Source organism: Peromyscus maniculatus, chromosome 12 (assembly GCF_049852395.1).
Source record: "Peromyscus maniculatus bairdii isolate BWxNUB_F1_BW_parent chromosome 12, HU_Pman_BW_mat_3.1, whole genome shotgun sequence".
Lineage (NCBI taxonomy): Eukaryota > Metazoa > Chordata > Mammalia > Rodentia > Cricetidae > Peromyscus > Peromyscus maniculatus.
This window is the reverse complement of record NC_134863.1, coordinates 27647467-27668849: the sequence shown is the minus strand read 5'-3', so window position 1 is coordinate 27668849 and position 21383 is coordinate 27647467. Positions and strand designations below refer to the sequence as shown.

At 46.3% G+C, this 21383-nt stretch overlaps 1 protein-coding gene across 3 annotated transcripts in view; it reads left to right on the top strand.

The window, feature by feature from the left end:
• Cd86 (CD86 molecule) overlaps window positions 1-21383 on the top strand; it is a 68475-nt gene that overhangs the window by 20930 nt on the left and 26162 nt on the right. Inside the window, exons 2-3 of one of the 3 annotated variants that reach the window (XM_076548817.1) lie at window positions 2714-2818; window positions 18332-18378. In XM_076548817.1, the coding sequence (XP_076404932.1) occupies window positions 2790-2818; window positions 18332-18378 (76 nt within the window). In that variant the 5' untranslated portion in view covers window positions 2714-2789. Of the gene's footprint in view, window positions 1-2565; window positions 2819-18331; window positions 18379-21383 lie in introns of those variants that run through there. The other 2 variants (XM_006975709.4, XM_015994579.2) reach the window with 2 other exon arrangements.

The following is a 21383-nucleotide window of genomic DNA, read 5'->3' as shown; positions in this document are numbered from 1 at the left end:
GGAGTGGTAAACCTGAGATCGTTATCAAAATGACATTTTCGTCTAGCTCTCTTAACAGGTGTTACCTTTCCTAGTATGACTGGTGAGAAAGGAAAGGCTAGACACATGTCTATAGAGGTGACATGGAAAGATCACAACTTGAGAGACTGGAGCTGTCCCTAGGGTCCTTCATAGGCTCGCAACTCTAAATCTTAAAGTCAGAGAATCCTGTGATGCACTGTGGCCCTCAAGCATGCCCTTTACTCCCTGCAACATACCCATGGGAGGAAGCTGGTCCTAGCAGGAACTGAAGAGATGTGGAAAGAGGGAAACAGTGAAGTAACCTCTCAAAAGAGAACAAGCACCCACTCCATGCCAGCATCTATGTTGAGTGCCAGTGTGTGCCATCCAGTTTAACCCTCAAGGCAAGTATACTTAACACAATATTACCTCTGTGAGAAAGGCAAGGCATAGAGAGGTTAAAACTCTAGTGAGAACACACATTAGCAGCTGAGCCAGGATACAAATCCGGGTCTCTGGAGTTCCCAAACCCAGTGTGATGTGTTATTTTTATCCATCTTTTATTTCTAACAAATGATATTGCTTTCTAAAAAAAAAAAAACAAATTGACCCTTAACAAAAAGACAAAATAAATGTTCTTCAAATAAGTTAAAAGAAAAACACACATAATGGCAAGTGGTATGAACAGCTACAATGGCAGAAGTCTGGTATTCAAAATATTTTGATGGAGCTGGTGATGTAACTCAGTGGACACGCACCTGCTTAGAATGGGCAAGGCCCTGGATTTGATCCCCAGAAAAATAAATTTTGATAGCAGCATATTCAATGTAACCTGCCTTGCCTTTTGATATGTATCTCTAAAGATTTAGTGTGTGTGTGTGTGTGTGTGTGTGTGTGTGTGTGTGTGTGTGTGTGTGTGTGAATAGCTGCCCATGGAGGCCAGAAGGAAATGTCAGATCCTTGGAGTTGTATGCATTTGTGAGCTGCCTAAAATGAGCGGTGGAGTACAAAATCCAGTCCTCCAACAGAGGAGTAAGTGCCCTTGACCACTGAGCCATCTCTCCAGTCCCCATCTTGTATTTTGACTGGTGAGTTCACGGAAAAGAAGAACATTTGAAAATTAAGTGAAATATTAAAGAATTCCCCTGAACTGGAATAAGCGGGTGATTTTTATGTGCTCCAATAAAGAAACCACATGGACCTTTTCAAACCAAAGAAAATTACTATTGTAAAATCCAGAGGGCACCCCCAATCCCAGCAGAGCCCACCCAAAATAGAGTGTTTCTATGGTAAGTATATAGAGTTACTTGGGGGGGGAATAAGGACCTGGTGAGTCAGGACCTGGGACCCAGAAGGAGCCCTTGGTTTGAGCAGTTCTGCACTGAAGGTAACTGGGTTTTCAGATCTATATGAGAAGAGCCATCATGAACTCTATGGATAGAAGGAAGATCTCTGTGGAAAGGTCAAAATAAAAATTGGAAAGACTCAGAAGGAAATAAGAAAGGAAATAATGAAGACTCATTAACTTTGCTGTAAACCCTGGACCAGGCGAATACTTGCAAGTTTTAGCACCAAAATCTCATTTGGTTTTCATGCCCATGCAACAGGGAAATCGATTATGGGCTGCATTCCACAGGCCAGAAGTCTGACTCTAGGATATCCAACGACTTGTCCAGAGTCCAGTCGTCAAGCCAGGATTCGATGGGGGACCACCAACCCCAAACCCCACACTCCTTCCCTGATTTATGACCCTCAACCAGTAGTCAAGAAACAACTGTTTCTGCATTCCTTCAGGGGTCCACAGCCAACCCCTAAGAAAGCTGGTGAGGCACATTCTGTAGGGCTTCCTCTGTCCCGAGTTCACCTCAGAGGCACCTAAGTGTCCCGTCCAACCCAACTGACTAGAGAGCCAGTACATATAAGAAAAAGGATCTGAGTACCTGGGGTGTCGGGGGTTGGTTATATATCCAGGTGTGTAAAATCTGTGAAAGAACCAGATTCAGAGAGCTCACTGGGCATTCACACACCTCTTACATTTCTGCTTGCGATACACACACACACACACACACACACACACACACACACACACACACACACTCAGAAGAGCCCCCTCCCCTGCCTAGGCATGGTGGACAAAACTAATAGAAACATTCTAGAGTCAGACAGTCAGGACTAGATTAGACTAATCTAGCAATGAGGGTAGTGTGTGGAAACTGGCTTCTAGAAGGATCTATGGAGACGTCCTTCCTGAAGTACTCCTCTGCTCTCTGGTTGGGAGTGAGATCGCACAGAGCATAATTGCTAGCCACGGACTTCACGGATTTTACTCCTGGGACTCTGGGTGCATCGGGGAGGTGTCTGTTGTGTTTGTGAAAGGGGCTGTCTTTGGGGTTTTCCTCAGGGCTTTACACTTGCTGGCGGTCCGAAGGCACACTCGTAGTCATTCTCGTCAGTGGAAATGCCCACTTGCCAGCAGAAGTTATCTGGAACCAAGTACGGACAGAGCCCTGCCGGCGCTGTCAGCCTCGCTAGTCAGTTCCCCTTTCTGGACCTGAGCTCTTCCTCAGTCCTCGGATTATTTCTCTCCGTGCACAGAGGCCCGGAGGCCTCGCGAGCTGAGAAGGCTCCTTTTATTTTTTTCTCCAGTTGAATTTTTTTTTTTTTTACTTCTACTTTTTTGGGTGTTTTTTAAGCTGCCACTTTTTCTTTCAAGCTCCTGTAGTCCTCGGGAATGCTACCGTGCTTGTGTGTGTGGTCCTTGAGAGCCGCGGTGGAGAGGCGCTGGTGACATGCATGTCCTCAAGACATGTGCAGCCTGGTGAGCAGGGGAGGCAGAAGCTACCTCTGGGGCAGATGTGCAGAGGTGGGCAGTCAGCTGGAGAGGGGCCGAGAGAGAGAGGGGAGAGAGTATATGCTTAAACCCTTTGCCGGTCGCACGTGCGTTTCTGACTGTCCCCATCAGATATGGGACGTTACTGAAATGAGTCTCCTCGGTCCCGATATCTGCTGTAGGGAGCCAAGAGACAGGACAGGCAGAAAATAGAAGGGGTCACTTACCAAATAGTTGGCAGCTGCTCTTGGTTTGGGAGTTGCTGGGGGTTCCCAGAGGCTCTGCTATAGAAAACGTTTTTTCGGTGAGCACGGTACTGCCGGAGCTCCTAGACCGGGCAATGAGGAGGGAGGAAATTCCCACAGTTCTCTGCAGTGGTCTCTGCTTGTTCGGTTTTTATTTGACAGGCCCAGAAATCCTTTCCCTTCTTCCTTCCTATCTAACTGATTCATCTCAATATTGCAGGCCATTAGCTCATTTGGGGGGGGGGGGGTTAGACTACTCCTAGGTCAAAAAGGAGTCCAGTGGTTTGATGCGTCCCTCATGCTGTGTACACATTTGCATTTGCAAATAGGCTTAAAATATTGCTTCCATTAATAGCAATGTGAGCTTCTGGGGAGACAGGTGAAACAACAAGGTTTAGCTAAAGGGAACTTCCCACTCCTCAAGCTATAATCATTAAGGAGTCGGCCATTCTTCTTAGAGCGAACTCTCATCTCCAGACTAAAACAAGTCTGCACACGCTCAGGAAGTGGGTCTCTGTTGAGTCTGCTGTTTGCTGCTGTGCACACTGTGGATGTGATTCATAGAAGCTTCAAAGAAATCTATTTTTGAATATCAGTTCATTTATGGTTTAGCCTATGTCTGCTGACTTCACCAGATGTCCTAGGTCCGGGGAGTATCCAAGGAATCTAGGGAAGTTATAGTCCTGAAGCTCCTAACAGGAAGGCAATATTAATCACAGGGACACAGCCATTAGGTGACAAGGAGATGGTTCTGTGTGGCTGCTAACTGAAACTGTGTTTAGGGCTTTCGGTTGTTTTAGCATCCCTGGGTGGAGAGGAGAATTTGATTTTATGAATTGGACATGGATGGGGAGAGGGGAAAATCCTGAAAGGTAAACCACCAAAACACACCAGCGCCTCCAGTAGAGAAATCAAAAGTTCAGAGGCCGTGTTTCAAAATGAGGTGGAAGTGGGAGTCGGGGGCGGGGAGTCTCTGGGCCAGGGGATTGCAGCTGAGAACTCACATCAGCACCATGGAAACAGATTTGACATGGGCCAACAGGAGAGGGGAAACTCCTGGGAAGTCTTCCAGAAGGCGGCAAGGGTTGGCCCTGCACCTTTCAGAGCCAGGCAGATATGAGTATCAGAGGAAGAGGGAGGAACAGCAGGACCACAGCTCAGGCACAGCACCTTTAATTAGACCTTTGCCCTCCTCTCCACTCTCTTGTGGGAAGTTATTTCTGAATGCTGTGTTGGGTACTCTTAGAATCCGGCTGGGAAATAGACGCCATTTTGACCACGAGTAGAGGAAGACCGAGTGTGCTTTCTGTACATTGTATCTCCCCGTCAAGGTGTAGAGACCTGAACCATGCCAAGCGTCCCATTCATTCCTTGTCTGAGTTCCATGTCCCATCTAGAGAAATTAACTTGAACTTAATTCCTGATAGCTAAAAGCAGATTGGTTTTTTTTTTTCTCTATTCCGCATGGCACTTGCATTTTATGGGGGCTTTCAAAAACAGCCTTGCCCTAAGGAATGAGTAAGAGGAAATCCCAAGGACTGGATAATATCATGGTGCATAGCATTGGGAGAGGGGACTGTCCCATAGACGGTGCCCTGACAACATTGGTTTTTCTATTTGACCGTGGTTTTCGTTCTGAGGCAAGGAGAAAGGGGCTCCCCTGGGCACCAGGATGGGCAATTGCCTATGGGAGAGTCTTGTAGCTCTGATTCCTGGCAGGTGAAGCTCTTGAGTTGGCTGGGCAGAGACCTAGGGAGGTAGCTGTCATGAGTTCACCTTTGGGTACTTTTTGGTAAAAAGGGAAAACTGGTTTTGAAAATCCATTAGTGCTTTGAAAAGGGGATAATCCCTGACTCAGAGAAGGCTGGCTAGAGCTGAGGGAACTAGGCATCTGTCTTATACCAAAACTTAACTGTTAGGGGACAGGAAACGCTAAATGATATTGCCATGCTCCTTCCGGGCAAGGGAGGAGGAAGGAACCTACAATTTAGTAGTTTAGTTTTATGAGAGGTGAGTCAAAGTATCCTTTTATTATTTGTGAATCTGATAATGTTCTTAATGTGTGGACATGCTCTGCTCCTGAATGAGTGACGGAAAGAACGATTAAAGAAAGGAAAAAAGCTACGTGAAGCGGTTCTCTACAAATAAGAGGCCAGAGGGGATTTGCTCCAAGGGGATACGAGATACCGAGCTGGACAGATGTTGCCGCCTGAGCTAGAAGGAGACATGGCTGGGGAGGGAGCTGGGAGGAAGTGGAGACTCAGGCTGAGTGACGCATGTTCATGGCCAATTGTCTCTGTCTCCAGTCTCTGGTGCCCTCAAGACACCAGGAAGCATTTGAGTTCTCAGTGAGCATCCTGTACAGTCACCCCCTCCCTATTATATTCACAGCTCCTACACTGCTACATTTCATTCAGTCCGTGAGCCTTTTCATCTTGGCCTCTGTCACACTGATAGCATCCCTCTTTTCCCAGGCTGCTGATAGGCTGTTTTCTACAAGCTTTCATGCGTTGTTTTATTGTTGTTGTTGTTGTTTATTCTTTTTCCTTCCTTCCTATTTTCCTTCCTTCCTTCTTTTCTTCCTTCCTGAGCTATTAATCCCAAACTTCCAATTTCCTATTGAATCAGATATAAATTCCTTATCTGACTTCCCAGCCTTGTTAAGCTCTCCTGCACTATTCACAGAAATGAATTCCCCATTATTTTTCCAGTTTCTCCCTAAGTCTAGTCTGCTTTAAAACAAACAAACTTGCTATAAAGAATATGGTCATTCTTCCATGTCCAAATGTCCTTAAAAGTTATTCTAGGGGCTGAAAAGATTTATCGGGGGACCTGGGGGTAAAGTGTACTGTTTGCTCTTCTAGAGGACCCTGATTCTATTCCCAGCACCAACATGGTGGCTCACAACTGCCTGTAACTGCAATTTCAGGCAATCTGACGACCTCTTCTGGCCTTTGAAGGTGCTGCATACATGTGCCGCACAGACATACATGCAGGCAAAACCCCAAATACAAAAAATAATAATAATAATAATTTTTTAAAAAACAAGCAATTCTATTTGTTTGTGTCATAGAACCTTACCAAAGCAATAGAGCATCAGATATGAATGTTCCCAAGACAAAGAAATGATGAAAGTTATCGGGGATAGTTACACTACTTACCCTGATCTGATCGCTGTTGGTTGTTTAAATGTTTTAAAATATCACATTGTGCCCTGAAGATATGTACAACCATCATTAAAAGTGTAAGACTGGGCTGGGGATGTAGCTCAATGAGAGTGTGCTGTACAAGGCCTGAGAGCTATGCCCAGCACTGCGGAAACAACAATTTGAGGAAAAAAATTCTCAAAGACTATTATGCCAAGAAAAAAAAATACATTGAACACAGGGGTGTGAGTATGGTGTGTGTGTGTGTGTGTGTGTGTGTGTGTGTGTGTGTGCATGGGTGGGTGGGTGGGTGGGTGCGCACACACGCATCAAGACTGTATGTGATGTTTAGCCAGGTGAAGTCATCAGCATTTAAGGGTAGCTTGCTGACAGCTGACCATGCTTCTTTAATTTGCGTTAAGCAGATGTGTAGGATGCCTAGTGTGAGGACTGTTTCACGGAATGTCCTGGAGTTAGCTGGAAGCTTGCAAAGCCTATCAAGGACAAAGCAGGTGGCAATGACATCCAGTTCTTGAAAATGAACAGTTGTTGATGGGACAGGAGGAGACCTACTCTCAGAGGAGGACTCTTGAGCAGTGCGGTGGCTCAGCCTGAAGCCTGCAGAAGGGTCAGCATTGGTGGCCAGATCGTACGCTAGGCAGGGTTTCATCTGCCGGAACAGAAATGGGCTCCAGCAGCCACTCACTTGCCTGGCTCTGAGACCGAGGCAGAACCACGGCAGGCCCAGTTCTGACACCACCCCTTTCTCCTGTCTTTTCTGGGCTGTAGGAGGAGTGCTCGCTCTTGCCCGGGTCTCCTGGGGGAAATCACTGGTAGTCAGCTGTGGCCTCTCTCTAGCCAGGGACATCCTCAGAGGGCACTGTACTGCCCACTATGTTAAAATGCAAAGAAAGGCCTCGGGTGGGGTACAGGGAGATGGGATGCCAGGGGCATCTTGTATTTTCTTTTTCCTGGGAATATAATGAGAACCTTGGTTGTGGGGTTTTAAAGTCACAGAGCTCAAGCAGATAGCGTTTGAAGACTCCCCTTGAAGAGTCTCTGCTGTATTATTAGCCTATTTTTGCTGGAGCTGTTCTGGTGATAGAGTGCACACACCTCAAAAGGAAGTCTAGGCTTTGGTTGTGGCTGTTAAAAGTTCTTCCACCCCACCCCCCACACCCCACCCCCACAACCCCCACACACACCACCCCACACACACACCCCCACACCACCCCCCACACCCCCCCACACCCCCTCCCCCACACCACCCCCCACATCACCCCCACCCCTCCCCCAGCCCCACCTCCGGAGCTGAAACCTGCCCCACTATGACACCTGGCCGCTGGCACTGCTCGTCTTTCAGTGTGTCTAGAGGCCCTTCACTATTTGCCCTTGGCCGTCACGGATCTGCAGAACCTTCTCCTCTTCAGGTTCACTAACCCGGGCCTTTTAATTGTTCCTCATTTGATATCATCACAATAAGCCCCAGTGAATCGTGCTGCCTTTTCAGTAGATACACTCTACTTCTGTCAGGGTCACCCAAGTGCAACCCCGGCCTCGCTGCCCAAGATACCGCAGTGATATGGTCTGATTATCACAGAGGACGTCGATCGGATGCTAGTTAAGGCAGGATTAATTCGGCTCAGGGTGTGGCTCAGTGGTGGGACACTTGACTAGCATGCCTCGGGCCCCAGGGCCATCTCCACCCCCCTCTCCCTCCCACGAAAGGGACCTACTTAATGTTGATGTATGTATTATATCACACTAATATTGGATAGTTTGTTTGCATAAGGTATTTCTCTAATGCCAACTATTCTGCTCACACAGTTGTTAACCTAAAACCCAATTTTAGATCTTTATGCTAACCCTTACAGGGTTCACTGTGTTCATGCCTCTCTTTTTAGGTTTCACGAATATTCAGTTGACTGACTTTTGGTTAATTTTTGTGTCATTTGCATATTTCAAAAGAATCATGATTTCTATTGCTTTTATTCACAGTTTTAACAAATATATGAAAAGAAAACCAAAAAAGAGAAAAAGTCCTATAGTACCCAGACTGCTGTTAGTTTTTTGTCAACTTGATGCAAAGTAGGACATCTGGGAAGAGGTTCCCTCAGTTGAGAAAGTGGGTCCATCAAATTGGCCTGTAGGCAAGTTTCTTGACTAATTGTTGAGGTGAGAGGGCCCAGCCAACTGTGGGAGATGATGCTGAGAAGTAAGAAATGTGAGCTTGAGGAGCAAGCCAGGAAGCCATGTCCTCCCAAGCCCTCGACTTCAGGTTTTGCCTCTGGGTTCCTGTTTCTGCCCTCACTTCCCCCTGTGGTGGGCTGTGATTGTGACATGTAAGCCAAATAAACCCTTTCCTCCCCAGTTGCTTTTGCTCGTGGTCTTTCTCCCGGCAATAGAAAGCACACTAAGACACCCAGAGAGATCTGAGCTAGTTAAGAATGAGTCAGCGTTTGAATGAGTGAATGAATGAATGAATAATTCTCATCAATGAATAATCCTTTCTCATCCTCCACCTCAAGCCATCAACATACCCAATTTATTGTAGTCCTAACTATTTCTTGATCAACACACTTCTCTATTTTTTTTAAACCATCCCAGACCCAAATTGCTGTAGATGTCTTTCTGTATGATGTGAAAATGTGTTGCTGTCATTGATTGATAAATAAAACACTGATTGGCCAGTAGCCAGGCAGGAAGTAGTATAGGCGGGATAAACAGAGAAGAGAATTCTGGGAAGTGGAAGGCTGAGTGAGGAGACACTGCCAGCCACAGCCATGAAAAGCAAGGTGTAAAATACCAGTAAGCCACGAGCCACGTGGCAACTTATAGATTAATAGAAATGGGCTAATTTAAGATATAAGAACTAGATAGCAAGAAGCATGAGCCATTAGCCCAAACAGTTTAAATAATATAAGTGTCTGTGTGCTTATTTGGGTCTGAGTGGCTGTGGGCCCGGGCGGAATGGAGATAACTCCAGCTACACCAAATAGCTACCATTTTAACTTAAACAATTGCATTGACCAACGTCATAAGCTTCTTGCCTCTCTCAGGCTCCTCTGCCGTCCATTTGTTGTACCAAAAAAAATCTTTTTTAGTATAAAATTTTGGTTATGTCACTCTGCTATAATCTCTTTAGGGGTGGACATTTCTGTCGTGATGAAGAATAAAATCTTTAAATGGCCTGTGAAGCGAGTGTGCTCTGGCCCATGCTGAACTCTTTGGCCTTGTCTCCCACCTGCCTGCACTTCAACCACACGGACATTCTAGACTCTTTTCTCAAGGGTCTCACTGCCTCAATGCCTTCGTACATGATATTGCTTTCGTTCAGAATCCTTTCTCTCTTCCCACCCCACCCCCCAACTCTCCGCCTAATTAAGTGAATCTGGATGTTTTCTTTATACCTACATTCCAAACTTTCCCCAGAGGCACAGCTGAAAACAGTGACTGTTTTACTCCTATGGTTATGGGGGTCAGGAATTAGGCCTCGGGGGGTTCTCCCATTCTCCATGGCATCAGTGCGCTCATTTGACAGAAGTAAACAGGGGGCATTTTAGTCATCTGTCTGGTAGCTTGGCAGATCCAACTGGAAGGCTGCACTCTGCTGGGACAGATGACCCAAACTTAGACGTGGGCTCTCTGCCACTGCGGTGCCAGGAGAAGGGAGCATCTTACATGGTGGGCTCAGGTCCTTAGAAAATACATTCCTAAAAGGACATGTAGGAGTTCCAAGGCTTTTCCTGACCTAGTTTCAGAATCCCCGACACATTTTTTTTTATACCAAGTTCTAATAGTCAAAGCAAGTCAATTGCGAGCCAGCCTTTGAGGCAGGAGGGTTGATTAGATGCCACATCTTTGTGTGAGGATATCTGAGGACAGGCGACCATATTGAGTCCGCCACACCATCCTTCACATCTCAGTGTAAACGAGTTTCATAGAGAGTTTTTCAAGCACCGGGAACAAGCACTTGTCATAGTAAAAATTTTGTAAATATTTATTTATGTTCAATTGATAATGATCTTGCTCCTTCACCAAACTGCAGGAAGGAGAGCCATTTCTGACTTTGATCACTGCTCAGCCCCCAGCACTGAGCACAGTGTGTGGCTCAATGGATATTTGTTGGAACACATGAATGCTTTAACAAGCACCTGAGTCTTGATGGCGGTGATTCCATGCTGCTCTCAAAGCACGTCACTGTGCCAGAGCCTTGTTAGGAATGAAAGCACATGACCCCCCCCCCCCAGCAATGTCCATTCTTCATAGTTCAGAAACTTCACATCAAAGATAATGCTAGCTGCTGTAAGCATGTGACTTCAGCTTTTGGGACTCTCTCAAGCACCTCAGGACATGATGTCCCACTAGAGGCAGACAGAGGCTCCAGCAATGGGCGGCCTCGGGATCTGTGTCCTTCAGGCAGCAGGTGGACCCGCCCAGCAGTCGGCTTGTCCAACCATAAGCGTCCTAGGTCATAGAACAGTGGCTGGGCCCTGGTGCACTTGAATTATCAGACCTGGCCCTTCCTCCAGTGGTTGCGGCATCTGCTTCTGTTTGGAGCAAACGCTGCACACTCTGAAGAAGCTAAATGCAGCCACTCTCTGCAATGGTTTTCAGCTTGACTTTTGTCGTGGACACTCTGCCTTCCTTTCCAGTGTTATATGAGGGACCCAGACCTACACATCTTTAAATCTCCCTAAACCTTTACAAGCACTCGAATGATGAAGATATTCTGTAAACATTTGCCCAAAGGACTGTGGGAATGAACAACCTTGCGGAGTCAATAGCCCACGTAACTGCATTTCCCTAGTACTCCAGTTACCACCATGTCCAAGACAACGTCTTTTCCATTTCTTCTATTAACCCCTTCTCCTGCTTCCTCTTTCCCACGAGTAGAGTCCTCTGTGTCAACCTCATCTCCTCTCTTCTGCCTCAACTAGACTCGTACACTCCTTCAGACCTGAGGAGGTCCGTTTTTTTACCTCTCTCTTTTCTGCCCACCTCCTCTCTTCCCCCAGAATCCCTGCGGTGTGCCGTGCTCAGCCCATTGCCTGTGAGGGACAGAGCACACTAGCGCTCACTGCCTGGCAGAGGGGATTGTAGCTAGAGTTTTCCTGCCTTGCCCACAGTCAGGGCAAATCTTTGTCACCCGCCAGTCCCACAGCCGCTCAGACCCAACCAAGTAAACACAGAGACTTATTTTGTTTACACACTGTATGGCTGTGGCATACCTTGCCACGTGGCTCGTGGCTTACCAGTACTTTACATCTTCCTTGTCCTGGCAGCTGCTGCAGGCAGTGACTCCTTCTGCCTTCCTGTTCTTTTTTTTTCTCCTCTCTGCTAGTCCCACCCATACTTCATGCCTAGTCACAGCCAATCAGGTTTTATTTATTGACCAATCAGAGCAACTTGACATACAGACCATCCCCCAGCACAGCCAAGTGCAGACTATCTCATACACCTGCACTCAGGCCCGTGGTCCTAATCATCCTCTATGCGGACCTGCTGGGTAAAGCCATGAGGAACCCAAGAACGGGCTCCCACAGGACATACAGAACATCCCACAGCAGGGGATGCTCAAGTAGCATCTATGCAATGATTGGTCTATAAGGACAAAACCCTCATGATGCAAATGGATGATTTGACCCCATCCTACCCCATCCCAGGGTTTCCCCAAGAGTCACATTGTGGTTTTAGGATATGTTCTGGGAGTGTGATGCCTCCTCTCACCCCACCAGATTCAGAATATTTTTTTGCTTGCTACCCATGCACTACTGAATCTGACTGGCACTTTTAAAGGAGCCAAGCTGTGTTCAAGAAAAGTCAGCAAAGTTGGATCTGTTTAAATCTCAATTCTGCTGTTACTGGGTACATGGCCTTGAACCATGTATCTTCAGGCCCTGAAACTGGTTCTCTATCTGTATTATGGGGGTGAACAATGTCACCTCTCCATGAAACACAGCAGGGTAATCAGTCATTCACCTGGCCATGGTTACTTCCGTTTTGTGAGGGCACAGGTACGCAAAGCCAGCGACAATGTCGCTCTGGTTTCTAGAATGTCACTCTTCTTATGTGAACACCGTTGCATTTTAGGTTCATCACCAGCTCACCCACCTCTCAGACCTTATTCTGCTTCTAGAGACAGAAATCTGTCAGAGAATCCCCCCCTAAATTCTTAGGTTCTTTCCTTTCCCGCTGCCACTGCCCAGTGCCCCCTCGGAAAGTAAGACTTTCCATTTCTTGCGCCACCTGGTAAAAGTCTTAACTGTGTTTGAAGTTGGGGGGGGGGGGTTCGGTTCTGGGGAAGTGACATTTCAACGAGAGTGGAGGAGCTGGCTTCCTAACCTACACACACACACACACACACACACACAAACACACACACACATACACACACACATTCTCACACACTTTCTAAAAGGAAGGTTGTGTCAGTCTTTTAGAAACGGACACTGGAGATGTCTGTAGTATTTGCCAAGCTGGTGTGAAGTCTCCACGTGAGCATTAGGGATGCATCCCTGAAGAACCATGGCTGCCTGTTAGGCCAGGGTGTGAGGAGTGAGAAGATTGCTGTCCTGGAGCCCCTAAAGGGCTTTTGCTGGCATGGGGGCTTATCATTGGTAGTTGCAGAGGATAAAGCCAGTACTGAGCTGGGTATGGTTGTGCAAGTCTATAATCCCAGTACTTGGGAGGCTGAGGCAGGAGGATCCTGAGTTTGAAGCAACCCTGAGCTATAGAGCAAGACCCTGTCTCAAATCCTTACCCTGGAAAAAAAAAAAAAAGGAAAAAACAAACAAACAAAAACAAAAACCACTCACAAAACTGGTTATCAATGCAAGGAAGTTCAGGAGGCTGCTGTCTCTTCTCAGGGAAAGAAAAGGCTTCCAATGGAGAAATTTGCATCAGAGTGGACTTCCTGGATAGGGGCAGAGCTTCACCCCACCCAGCGAGTTACAGGGACTATTTGTTCAAGATTTCCCAAAGCCATAATGCAGTGGTTCTCAGCCTTCCTAATGTTGTGACGCTTTAATGCAGTTCCTCATGTTGTGGTGACTCCCAACCATAAAATTATTTCCGCTGCTGCTTCATAACTGTAATTTTGCTACTGTTAAGAATCGTAATATAAATACCTGATATTTCCAATGATCGTAGGTGACCCCGTGAAAGAGTCATTTGACCCCCAAAGGGGTTGCCACCCACAAATTGAGAACCGCAGCCATAATGGTTTTATGCAATGACTTGAGTTAAACTAATCTGTTTCGTTTATAACAAAGCATAATTTGATTTTGTGTCCCTGTTTGTTCAACATGTCGGGTGGGGAAAACTTCTTTGAGTAGGTTAAATGTACCGATTTTTCAGGTCCTAAAACAGACTCTTGTATTTAGGTAAGAATTCAGACCTAAAGAGGCCCCAGCCTTCAGATCCATGCTAAGCAGGATGCTGTGAGTGACTTAGAGTGAAAAGATGGGCAAGGGTTCCCAGGCTCCGCCCTCATTGCCATGGCAGCGTGAGTTCAACAGACAGTGCTAAACCTATTCCCCATGCTGGGTTGCCCCGCCCAGCCTTGATACACAGGGAGGAGCTTAGTCCTGCCTCAGTTTAATACGCCACGCTTTGTTGACACCCATGGGAGCCCTGCCCCTTTCTGAACAGAAACAGAGAGGAGTGGATGAGGGAGGGGAGGATGGGAGTGAGAGAGAAGGAGAGAAGAAAGTTACTGGACACCAGACATTGGGTCATACATCGAACATCTAATATTTTAGCAACGGAACTTACTTGTAACATTATCACAAACTGCTAGCTTTCTATATATGTAGTTTTTATATATATATAAATTGTGTGTGTGTGTGTGTGTGTGTGTGTGTGTGTGTGTGTGTGTGTGTAAAAAAGCTCCTACAGTTCAACAAGAGAAAGCTAGACTCAAAACAGGGCAAATAATAATAATAATAACAATGTGTGATGAGTACATGGAATAAGAAACGTAAAAGTCTTAGTCATTTGACAAGATACTCAGATTCATGAGAAAATTGTGTTTTGAAATGACAGTGGAAATCACCTCACAGCCAAAGGGATGGCTTAGGCTTTGAAAACCAAGTCAGAAAAGTGTTGGCCAGGATGTGAGGAAGTCAGCCACTGTGTGCCTTTGATGGGAATGTAAAGAGCTACCGGTGTACAGTGGTTCCTCGGGGAGTTTAAAATAGAAGTTCCATATGACCTCCTCTTCCACTTCTCGGTTTGTGTCTGAAGAAGTGAGAGCAGCAAACGGGGGAGAAATTTGTACGGCCACGTTCACAGCAGCGTCCTTCACGGTACTCAGAAGGTGAACGTGATTCAAGCAGCCACCTGCAGATGAGCAGATAAACTAGACGCGGGGTGAGCATCTTTAGAAGATGGAGACTCTGGCAGGTGCTACAGTACAGATGGGCCCTGATGGAGGGGCCCCTATGGCACCGCGCTAAGTGAAGCAAATCCTCCACAGAGGCTAAATAGTGTAAGACTCCAGTCACTCTAAAGAAGTCAGATCCATGGAGGCAGAAGGTGCCCTTTGAGAGGGTGACAAATGGGACAATCACTGTTTACTGACTCCAGAGTTTCCATCTTGCAAAATGAAAAGACTTCAGGAGATAATGGTGTTGGTGATTGCACAATGTGAGTCTATTACATGCCACTGCACATTTGGAAATGATCAGTCTGGTCTATTTTGTGTGTAATTTTTTACCATAACTAAATGTAATTTTTTAAAAAAATTACAATGAGAGGCTCAATTAGTGAAACACTTGCCTGGCATGCACAAAGCCCTGGGTTCAATTCCAAGCACTGTCAAAAATGTATAATGATATGTCATTTTAACCTTTAAATGGTACAGATCAGAAATTAGAAAACATACAAAAAAGTATGAGAAAATAAGCAGTCACCTGTTGATGGAAGTTTTAATGTATAATGGGGAAGACAATCATTCTGTATCTGTGAAAGCTAAAATTGCATTACCCTTTAACCCTTGGGCAAGTAATTCTGCTTCTGGGAAACAGCCAGCTCCTGCAGGTATGAGATAGTTTGAGTTTTCAATCCAAAAAAGATTGGGAACAACTTAAATATCAGTCGAATGGCTATTTGTATCAAGTAGACTACGGTAGAATAATATGCAACTATTAATATGAGGGTGCTAATTAATACAGCTATAAAATTATCCCAAATTTGGTAGCGCAAGTGACACACTATGTACTGAGTACTATTATTGGTGTTTTAAAATGAAATAAGAATACATATGGATCTGTGTTGTTATTATTATTTTTGTGTGTGTCTAAAATAAATCTAAGCAAAAGCAAGAAACTGGTAACAGGTAATATTGGTCATTCCAGGCACATCTTTGGAAGAAAGTTAGATGGCCAGGGACCAGAGCTGAGAGAGAGAGACTTGCTTTCTACTGCTTGTCGCCGTGATAGCTAATAATGGCTGACGACTTGACAAGGTCTAGAGTCCCCTAGGAGACATGTCTGAGTATGTCTGTAAGTGAGTTTCCTGACTAGGTCAATTAAAGTAGGGCAGCCCATCTTAAATGTAGGCTGTACCATTCCACGGGCTGGGGTCTCGGACTGAATGGGGAGGACAAGGCAGCATGAATACCAGCCTCTCTCTGCTTCCTGACTGAGGGTCCAATGTGACCAGGTGCCTCAAGCTTGCACCCCCACACCTTCCCTGCTGTGATGGACTGTGCCCCAAAACTGTGAGCTTTTGGTCAGATTTGTTGTTGCAATAAGAGAAGTAACTAAATATATCACCTCTACTTTAAAAAAAAAGACAAAGTCTCACTATGGACCCCTGTTGGCCTAAAACTCACCATATAGAGCAGCCTGGCCTAGGACTTACTGAGATAGGTGGATCTCTACTTCTGCCTCCCAAGTGCTGGGATTAAACACATGTATTACCGTGTCCAAGAATCATCTTTACTTTTTTTTATTGAGATAAAGATTTTTTAGCTGTGCAACAGTCATTTATAAATAAATTTTACATGGCATTTTCCACATAAATAACAGTTCCAGTTTTTGCATATTGCCTTTGAGACGGCTCATGTGACATATGAATTTTAAGTTGATAAGAAAGAAAGTAATTTCTTTGCCATTTTTTTCTTCACTCTGGGAAGTTCTGTGCCTTAATTTTCTTTTCTTTTTTTCTCACTTTTTTCATTTTTCTTTATTAAAAAATCTTCTACTCACTCCACATGCATCCACAGATCTCCCCCTCCTCCCTCCTCCCACCCCCCCAGCCCTTTTTCCCAAGCCACCCCACATCCCCACATCCCCCAAATCGAGGTCTCCCATGGGGAGTGAGCAGAACCCAGCACACTGAGCCTAGGCAGGTCCAAGCCCCTTCCCACTGCACCAAAGCTGTGCACCAGATTCTCAGAGGCCTGCCCATAGACCAGGGACCGATCCTGATCCCCCTGCCTGGGTGCCCCCCAAACAGTTCAAGCCAAACAACCATCTTCCATGTCCAGAGGACCTAGTCCAGTCCCATGGGGGCTCCACAGCCACCAGTCCACTCATCTTTACTTTTAAATTTTTTCTTGTTTGTTTTTGTTTTTGTTTTGTTTTCGTTTTTTGAGACAGGGTTTTTCTGTGTAGCTTTGCGCCTTTCCTGGAACTCACTCTGTAGCCCAGGCTGGCCTCAAACTCACAGAGATCTGCCTGCCTCTGCCTCCCGAGTGCTGGGCTTAAAGGCATGCGCCACCACCGCCCGGTCTTTTAAATTTTTGTGTTATGTGCAGGTATAATCTCTAAAAATTCTTAATTAAAACATTGCAGCCTAGAAGGATTGAAACACACACACACAAACACACTTTAGCCCATTGCTCTGTGCTAAGCACTGTAAGAGCAGAGGGGGTGTCCACATACACCACCTGAAGGGTGGAGAACAGCTTGGGCAATCCACCTTCCAAGGAAGAAATTTTTGCTATGCAGTAAATAATAGTGTGTCTTCCCTAAGCACTAGTTTCCTTTTATGATCAAAGCCGGGTATTAATCCACCTGCTAGGCTTTCCTTCTCACGTGGGCCGTTAAAAAGCTACAAGCCAAACTTGTGTGCCACCCAACGCAAGGTGGCATATTTCCATGGTAAGTACTTAGCATTGGCCTTGTCTTGGGATCTGCTCCAAACGGCTGTAATTGGTTTGTTTCTCCACCATCTTCTAATGTTGGTCCTTACCCTGTGTTTCCCGTAAGCCCCACAGTCATTGGGGTCTACGGTGAGTGGGTGAGTGGAGAAACACCGAGAAAAGAGAGGAAGGGAAGGCTAGAGAAGGTAAAGCCCTGGGTGACGCTTTCTTTGGATCACGTTGCAGACGAAGTGGGTATGTCGGGCAGTTATTCTCAAAGTGTGGCCCTGGGGATTGTTAGACCAATGCTTCATCTCAACCTCTTGTCAAATTCTCTGTGCACAGCCTAGGGAAGTGTTCCCCATGCTCTCCGGGTGACTTGTGTGCACACTAAAGTTTGAAAACCACAGGAAAAAAAAATCAAAGGAAGTTTGATTTTCCTCAAATGTCTGTGTTCCCTCGCGTCCCCAGCGCTGCTGGAGAAAAAGGAACGCTGTGCCCTGCTGTAGAGTGTCCCCGCGCCTCCTCGACTGACATGAAATGCCTCCTGCTAATGCCACAGTCCAGATCAGTTGTGGGGAGGGTGGGGAGGGATAGAGAACGCTGTTTTACTGCTTCACTCTGGAAACCAGGTCTCTGCCTTTGTGAGACTTGGCCATCTTATCTACCCTTGGACTTTTCCTTGGAATTTCCTGAGTCTAGGAAGGAAGAGGAGGGAGGAGGGAGCAGGAAGGAGGCCTCTGTTACCATATTTGGAAGTAGCAGCCATCTTTTCTGCCCACAGTTCCACTGGTCAGAGCTCAGTTGCTTGACCTGCCTCACTGCAGAGGAGGCTGGGTAATACGGCCTGTGTGTGGAGCTAAGGGAGGGAAAATGGCCTCAGTGAATGTATACATTGACTCTGCCACCCCTGGGACCCACGTGAATTCCAAACACCATTTCCAGGTCATGTTTTGGGGAACAAATGTTTTCAATTTCACTTTCTAACTACGTTTTATCTTGTCTTTTTACACTCCAGCACCATGGGGTTGGGAATCCTCTTTGTAACGGTCTTCGTGCTCTCAGGTAAGAACCTTTTTCCTGTGGAAAGTCTTGGAGTCCTTCTTCTGTCCCTCTGGGAGTTGAACCACTGCAAGCCCAGGCTTGAGTGTTGGTGGGGTTTGCTCAGGATTGGTTCGAGTTGCCTTAGACTCCATAGCAAATAACTTTCCTAGAGACCAAGGAAGGGTCAGGACCAAGACCAGGTGTAGTCTGGGCATCTCCCTAATCTTCCATCAAACTCCCAGCATCCAGACACACAGCACAAGGTGGAGTGTCCCATCCAAGGCTTCTGGAGGGCTACAGAAGGCCACTGCAGAGAAACCACACATACACACATATGGATCCACACATACACGCTCTGGTCTTTCCTGCCCTCATTTCCAGTATTCTCAGGCCCTTGGGAAACAGCTGGTGGCCTTTCCAAAGCCTCTTGTAGCACTGATTCCTGACCACTCCCTCTTCCTTAGCCTGTGCCCTAGTTCAAAAACTCTAGACCTGTGACTCTGGACCTCCAACTAATCATGCCAACCAATGCATCCTGAAGCTAAGGAAGCTGATGCTACAGGTTTCCCTTGCACAGGTTCCCCCTTTCTGAACCCATAAAGACCCCAGGAGGCCCCTAGCACTACATTGCATGTCTTGTGACTTGGTAAGATACGGATAAGATAACCACAATTAAGATTCACACACACACACACACACACACACACACACACACACACACACACACGAACAAACGATGCTCCGCCATCACAGTCTCCTCCTGCTGGGTGACATTTTTTGCATTTGAATTGTGTGGTCTTTTTCTTAATAGTGCCCCAAAGTTTAGATTTGTAAGGCTTCCCAGAACTCAGCCCCTCCCAGTCCATTGCTCTTCTCTGGGATGCCTCTCTAAGCAGCTGGCTGGAGACCCCACCGTGCATCCTGCAACTGAGCGCTGCTTTATTTCTGCTGGCCCACCCTTTTCCTGTTACTCATTTCTCCACCTCAGCTGTCAGAGAAGCCACCTCAGCCTTGGTGACAAGCAGGCAGGGTAGCTGAGCTGGCAGTGTGCCAGAAGCATCTGCAGGCCACCCCTGACCACCTGGCCTCTGACTAACCAGTTCAACCACAAAACCACCTCCTCCATCATGGTCACACAACAGGCCCTTGGCCACTGTTCCCAGCCCTGGCTGGGTAAGGAGGAGCTGGGCACTGTGGAGAGAGAGATATGCTCTCAGATCTCAGCAGGTGGAGACAGGCCTTTTGTGATTTGCGGTTTCTGCTTGGCACCAAAGCTCGCTGAGCCTACCAGGGTGAAATCTACAGGTGCTCACCTATCCATCATCAGCAGTGTAGGCGAGAACAGCAGCTTTCACCCGCCAGGGCCGATGACCTGGAGTCTCAGTTCCTGGGGAGGTGAAAAGGCAATATGTACACACACAAATATCAGGGGTGGGGAAGATAAAGATAGACTGTGCATGTATATACATGTGTGAGTGTGCACACAGGTGCTCATATCTATGTGTGTGTGTGTGTGTGTGTGTCTGTGTGTGCATGCATATGTCTCTGTGGTGTCTGTGTGTGGTGTATATATGTGTGTGCATACACGTTTGTGCCAGTGTGTGCTTGTATACCTCTCTCTCTCTCTCTCTCTCTCTCTCTCTCTCTCTCTCTCTCTCTCTCTCTCTCTCTCTCTGTCTCTGTGTGTGTGTGTGTGTGTGTGTGTGTGTGTGTGTGTGTGTGTGTGTGTGTGTTCAGGTACTTCTCTGAGCACTGTATAAATAGCAATTCATTTAAAAACCCCAATAACTTGCTTTATTAGACCTTGTCATTATTCCCCATTTTAAGACAAGGTCCCTAAAGTGCAGAGCCGCTTAAGTAATTGACTGAAGAGCAACACAGCTCCTGATGGGAGAGCCCAGATTCGTACGCAGTGGTGCAGGTTGAACATCACTGATGTGTGATGTCAGGCTGCTTCTCCCAACTCCTGCTCCTGAGGCAACTACAAGCGGCTGGCTCTGTTTCTTGGTGACTCAAATAGCTTTAGTGGAGGATATTGCTTCAGCTTTGTCCTTTCTTGCTCACAAGTCGCCTCCTTCCCATCCTCCTCTTGTCTTAAACCACACCTCAGATGGCCTTATGGCTTAGATCTTAGCCCTGCCTGTCATGGTGGCAAGCCTAGCTTTTAGGATCTGGGAGAGAAATGTCCTGGAAACAAATATTCAGTACCAGCTTAATGGAGACGCCTTCCCTGTCCCCAGACTTCCTGGCTCTCCCCTTTGAAAGTAAAGTTGAGAAACCCACCAAAACCAAGGGCAGGTGTTACTTTGCTTTTGACCTGCTTTGAAACCGTGGAAACTCCTAGCTCCTGAAAAGGAAGGTGATGATGTTGAAACCACAAGAAAAAAGAAAAAAAGAGAAAAAAAAACTCTTGAATGTTAACTGATTATGTTTGGGGGTAGTGAGGGGATGTATGCGAAGAAGATATATGTTAGGGAAGAACAGATTTAAAGAAGGTTGGAAAACAGCATCAACCATTAGAAAATGAACTCGCCAGTATTTCACTCATCACTAAAAATAATGATAAGATAGTTGCAATCCGTTTTTCAACCTTTCATTTTTTTCACTGTGATAATCATTTATAAGTGTACTTCTTTTTTAAATTTTTTTTGAAAATTGCAAACATGTATACAATGTGTCTTGGTCATATCCATCCCACTCCTTCGCTCAGCCCCCCTAAAATACCTCCGTCTCCCTCTCAAATTTGACTATGCGTACATGGGACAGCTGCATCTACAACCCTAGTCCCCAAGGCTCATTGAGTACAGCCAGAGAGGAGAGGTGGAAAGAATGTAAGAGCCAGAGCATGGGAGGAGCGTTGTGAACCGCTGGTCTCTGGACATGCTACACATGTGAATTCACAGAAGCCATGGTCATCTGCACAAGACAACCAACCACAAGATCAAAAAAGTTAAAAGTTCCAGCAAGGAGCAGGGGGGAGCTCATTCCCACCCCTAGCTGAAGAGCTAATGAGAGTCGATGGCTAC